Raw genomic sequence first — 5,926 nt, forward strand, 5'->3', positions numbered from 1 at the left:
AGGGAGTTCTTGCCCAGAACAGAACCATACCGCCAATCCAAACTGTATGCTAATTGTCAATCATCTTTGACGATAGTGGTCCTGAAAGAAATACATTATTATACTTATAAATGCAGTCATTGTTAAATCGTCGCCTTTTTAAAGTTCAATAATCATATGAGGCTACACTGTAAAAAATTACCTGTAGATTTTATAGTAAAATACTGGCAGCAGGGTTGCCAGCCGATTAATGTAAATTTTACAGTAGCATTGCTGTAATTTAATTTTTTCAGTTAGAGTGTTTTCAGCTTGTTTATTTTCATATAAAAATACGGCATGCAGTTGCATCAAACAATGGTATAAACATCATTCAATGTAAATTGTGATAATCGTAATTAATAATCGCAATTACAATTTCAAGGGAATAATCGACAATTATGATTTTTGTCATAATCGTGCAGCCCTATTTAAAATAGAGTTTTTTTTTGTTACATTATGAATGTCTTACTGTCACTTTTGATCAATTGAATGCATTCTTACTGAATAAAAGTAATCATTTCTTTTGAAAAAATCGTATTGACCCCAAACTTTTGAACAAAGTGTATACTATGAGTATGTTCCTCATTTGTTGCTATAGATAAGTGTCTACTAATATGAATATTAAGGATTTTATGTTTGTATTTTATTTTATCTTAAATTGTTAGTTTAAATGTAAATATTGTAAATTTAATTAGCAAATTTTACGTGATTTCCACGGCTGTGAAGGTACTGTAGTAAGTATATTAGGATATTTTCTTTTTGAGTGTAATAATCTCTATAAAATTTGATTGCAAAACATTATTTATCAATTATGATGTTTAAAAAAAAAATTATAGAGAAACAAAAAAATATTTGATGATAAAAGGGATACGATTTGCATCATGCGGTTCTCTAACTCTCACGTTTGTGCAGGTGAATCAGAAGTCTGGTGCCCAGATAAATGTGCTGCCAAACACTGAAGAGCAGAGCCTGGTGAATTTTCTGATTCAGGGCTCACCGGAGCAGATTCTTGTGGCGCAGTGTGCTCTGGAGAAACTGGCCACCGACTGTGAGGTCATCACCGATGTCATCGACGTGCCTCAGACGGCATTTGGGCGAATTATAGGTTGGCGTACAGTTTACTTTAAGTAAAAGTGCCTATTGTTGCATTTTTAGAGCATTTGTGCTTCGCTTCATTCTGTCAACATATAATCTTGTGTAAAATGTTTGAAATGTTGTTTGCTTCAGGTCGTGGTGGTGAGACTTTGAAGTTCATAAACAGAGTCTCGGGGGCCAGGGTGAACTGCTCCAAAGATCATGGACGCAGCTTGGAGGAGAAGGGCAAGATCACAATTACCGGCACACGCAAGGAGATTCAAAGTGCGAAGGTGAGATTTTAGCATACGTGTGGTTTAGAAAAAGTTTCTGCATTCACACACAGGTTTTATGCACGCATGTAGTGAGTCAGACCCAGTGTTTGATCGATTTTTTTTCCTCACAGGAAATGATCATGGAGAAGGTCATAGAGAATGAAACTGTACGAAAGCGAATAAGTCAGGCTTCTGCCCTGCGTCAGAAGAGGAAACTGCCGGAAACAGAGCAGTTAAACAAGGCTCAAGGACTGGAGATTGAATTATTAAAGCTTAATGGAATAGATTTACCTTCCCCAGTGACTGAGCTTAAACAAGAGGGGCCTGTTCTGGTCAACGGCTTCACAGACAACAGTGATACTGCTGAAAACTCCCTTAAATCAGAGGAGGAGGAGATTCTCTCTCCAGTATGGCCTTTGGAGATCTCCAAATTTGAAAGTAAGATTCATAAATCCCACCTTCACAAGGCCAGTGAATTAAAGGAATTGCATTTCTGTCATCATTTACTCACAGTATCATTGAGATACTATTGTAGTTATTATTAGAATTTAATGTTGTTTTTTTACCTTTTTCTGTTAAAAATGTAATACATTTTGGTGAACCTTTTCTTAAAAAACATTTTTTTTTATTTTTTTTTTTATCTTTTTCTGTTTTCATTTTAATTTGAGTTAAATTGAGTCGTTTTTGGTGAACTTTTTCTTAATTTTTTTTTTTTTTTCAATTTACCAAGGAATAAGGCTGAATGATTGATCAAAATTAAAATAAAAAGCTTTGAAAGAGAAGGGGAGAGAGGTCGATATGATTTTTCTTAAAAAATAAAAGCTTGATGGCTTAAAATTAGAAAATTAAGTTTTGTCATTTTACACTTGTACTGTTTAGTTGTATTATTTTTTTGAATGCTAATTTTTTACTAATTACTATATTAATATTATAAATATAACTATATAATAGTATTTTAAAAATATTTTTATATTGAGATAATCACAATATGATTTTTGGGGTGCCAAATTGTGCAGCCCTACAAACCTGGAGTTTTTTTTTATATATATATTTTTTTATATAAATAATCATTTTAAGCTGCAGAATTTTTATTTGAAAAATTGCAGTTCTAATTTTTTTTTACTCCCTAAATTGTTCAGCCCCACTGAGGAATCATATTTAGACCCCTGTAGAAGACCAAATAACTAATAATTAGTCTTTTCTTACCAGTTCCTAGTCCAGACCTGAGCTTCCAGCCCGATGAGCATCTGGAGGTGTATGTGTCTGCGTCTGAGAATCCTCAACACTTTTGGATCCAGATTCTGGGGGTCCGATCTCTACAGCTGGATAAACTGACGGCCGAAATGAGCCATTTCTACAACAGTGATACCTCACAAGTAAGTTTGCTTGACCTCACTTGACGTAGGATCCATGACCCTGATAAATGAGTGAATTCTACTATATTATTCTTCTCCTACCACAGGAGCACAGAGTGGACACCATTATTGTTGGAGATATAGTGGCTGCTCCATACAGGGACCATGGCACGTGGAATCGTGCTCGAGTGTTGGGACTTCTGGGCTCTGGACTGGTGGATTTGTATTACGTGGACTTTGGGGACAACGGGGAGCTTCCACGGGAACATTTACGAAGCATGAGGTAAATAAGAGATGGAGAATGCAGAATCGGCTATTTATATGCTAATTGGGCTCTTGACTACTGTGTTTTACCTTCTATGAATAAACACAGATGCATTTTAGGAGTGGTGTGTATACAGTACTCTTTCTGATGGTGTATTATTTTGTGGTGTTTAGAAGTGACTTCCTGAGCCTGCCCTTTCAAGCCATTGAGTGCAGCTTAGCAGGGGTTCGTCCTGCAGGTAAAGAGTGATCTTCAGGTGTTTATCAGTGAAAATTAAGTGTTAGCCACAGAATAAAGTAAAAAATGTTATCTTTTCGTACTTTGTTTCAGGAGAGGTTTGGACTGAGGCAGCCCTGGATGACTTTGAGCGCATGACATACTGTGCTGAATGGAAAGCTTTACTGGCCAAATTGTACAGTTATTCTCATTCTGAGATTTCATCCTGGCCCAGCGTTAAACTCTATGACAACAGCCAGGGAAAGGTTAGAGGTCAACATCACAACTCACTTTAATGAATTTTACAGCTGTGGTATAAATTCTGATGTTGACAGGCACTTCAAACTGGAGTATTTTATATTATAATGTATTACATTTCAATCTTTGTATTTAGCTGACCATTTAATCAGTTAATTCCCAGGGTATCAAACCCATGACCTTGGCGTTTCTAGCGCCATGTTGTTCTGTTTGAGTACAACTCGTAGGTTACCTCTTCTGAAACAGCGTTTTGGAATTATTTATATTCTATTTTGATTTAGCTTTTTTTTTTATATTTCAGTTTTCATTTTAATTTGTTTAAATATTGTAATTGTATTTTAGACATTTTTATTACAAAATATTTCTAAATGATTATTTCACTTTTAATTTATGTGTTATTTGCCAAATCAACAATTAAATATTTTATTAATATAGAATAATTATTAAATGAGTATTTCTATTATTCTTGAATATGAAGTAACAACCACTCTAAATATCTACAGTCTATCACCAATCCAAATCAGCTTAAAAAATACTGAGAGAAGACACTGACATTGTAGTGGCGAGGTTGGCATTGCCATTGACTAAACAAACTTTCACAATTTCAGAAAGAAATGTGAGTGGAGTCTATCTTCTTTGTTTTAATGCTCTGTGGTCGGTCATCTCTGTCTCAGGCTCTGGATCTCGGTAAAGAGTTGATTCGTCTCGGGCATGCTGTGAGCTGTGAGGATGAAGGGATTGGGATGAGGGGAGACTGGGATGAGTCCAGATCACTGCAGAAGATGCTGGTAAGATGCATATGGATTGCGTTTACAGTGTATTGCAGGTGGAAGCAGTACTAAAAGAATCATTGTTTTTTGCAGGACGACATGACCGGAGCAACATCAGAACTCAGTATGTCCTGCATCAGTTTGTCAGGTACGTTTTCTGAAATGAAGAAATGAATTGAGACACTTAAACTTCCATGGGCAGCTTCATTGTTCACGCAATTTACAATTTTTTTAAATTGTCTTGAAATTCTGTATGCATCAGTACATGCTTGCATCCTGCTACATACACTACTGTTCAAAACCTTGGGGTTAGTAAGATTTTAATTTTTTTTTAAATTACATTTTATTTAGCAAGGCTACATTAAATTTATTTAAAATTACAATAAAAGAAAAAAAAAGACATTTATATTGTTACAAAAGATTTGTTTTTCAAATAAATGCAGTGCTTTGACCTTTTTTTATTCATTTGAGACACTTAAACTTCCATGGGCAGCTTCATTGTTCACGCAATTTATAATTTTTTTAAATTGTCTTGAAATTCTGTATGCATCAGTACATGCTTGCATCCTGCTACATACACTACTGTTCAAAACCTTGGGGTTAGTAAGATTTTAATTTTTTTTTAAATTACATTTTATTTAGCAAGGCTACATTAAATTTATTTAAAATTACAATAAAAGAAAAAAAAAGACATTTATATTGTTACAAAAGATTTGTTTTTCAAATAAATGCAGTGCTTTGACCTTTTTTTATTCATCAAAGAATCTGGAAAAAAACATCAGTTTTCACAAAAATATTAAGCAGCACAACTGTTTTCAGCATATTGGAGTAGGGCTGTCAAAATGGCTGAAAAACTAAATTCAAATTTTGTACTTAAATATTATCAAAATTCGAATTATATTCAAATTTAAAATGCATAATTTCAGTTAGGGTGAAGAAAAGCTTTTGGCTTCTCTTCGGAGGTCACAAGAGGTTGCATCGAGCAGAATATTACTAATGCACGTCTATTCAAAGCATAAGATAAAATGACTATCTGTGAAAAAAAGTGCATAATGTTTAAAATAATGTTTATAAACCAATTATAATTAAGTTGCTTAAACAACTTTAAACAAAACAGCATCATGTATGTATAGTTTAATACAAAGGGCGGAAAGCCAATCACACAGAATACATTTCTCATTTAAAAACACGAGATGCAGTGGGATGGGGAAAAAACCCCGCCATAAAGTCTTGATATATGTTTTTTTCAAAGTTAAACTTGCATTATTTTTACATGGCTTTCTAAACATGCGGCAACTTTGTGCGAGATGCGAGTGCAACAGTAATAGATGTCCCTCTAGAAAATGCGTGAAATATTAAATTTGAACATTTTTTTACAGCCCTATATTGGAGTAATGGCCGCTGAAAATTCGTCTTTGCTTCAGAAAAATAAATTACATTTCACAATATAATAAAATGGAAAACAATTATTTAAATTGTAGTAATTTTTTACAATATAACTTTTTTTACTGTAAACAGTTTTTTTTTTTTTTTTTTTTTTTTTAAAAAAAAAATTTAAAAAAAAAATTTTACCAACCCCAAACGTTTAAAAGGAATTGTAAATTGATACTTTAACATTCACATTTATATTACTGCTTTTGGAAATGTTTTTTATCCAAAGCGGTTTACTTTCTACTCAAGCTAAACACGTCATCA

At 33.6% G+C, this 5,926-nt stretch overlaps 1 protein-coding gene across 3 annotated transcripts in view; it reads left to right on the plus strand.

Moving 5' to 3' along the window:
* LOC107755494 (tudor and KH domain-containing protein-like) overlaps positions 1-5,926 on the plus strand; it is a 14,025-nt gene that overhangs the window by 3,689 nt on the left and 4,410 nt on the right. For all 3 annotated transcript variants that reach the window (XM_016572300.1, XM_016572299.1, XM_016572298.1), the window contains exons 4-12: positions 931-1,123; positions 1,246-1,385; positions 1,499-1,805; positions 2,577-2,743; positions 2,830-3,005; positions 3,161-3,225; positions 3,318-3,469; positions 4,136-4,249; positions 4,325-4,379. In XM_016572300.1, the coding sequence (XP_016427786.1) occupies positions 931-1,123; positions 1,246-1,385; positions 1,499-1,805; positions 2,577-2,743; positions 2,830-3,005; positions 3,161-3,225; positions 3,318-3,469; positions 4,136-4,249; positions 4,325-4,379 (1,369 nt within the window). The remainder of the gene's footprint in view (positions 1-930; positions 1,124-1,245; positions 1,386-1,498; positions 1,806-2,576; positions 2,744-2,829; positions 3,006-3,160; positions 3,226-3,317; positions 3,470-4,135; positions 4,250-4,324; positions 4,380-5,926) is intronic.

Source organism: Sinocyclocheilus rhinocerous, unplaced genomic scaffold (assembly GCF_001515625.1).
Source record: "Sinocyclocheilus rhinocerous isolate Xijiao unplaced genomic scaffold, SAMN03320098_v1.1 scaffold140, whole genome shotgun sequence".
Classification (NCBI taxonomy): domain Eukaryota; kingdom Metazoa; phylum Chordata; class Actinopteri; order Cypriniformes; family Cyprinidae; genus Sinocyclocheilus; species Sinocyclocheilus rhinocerous.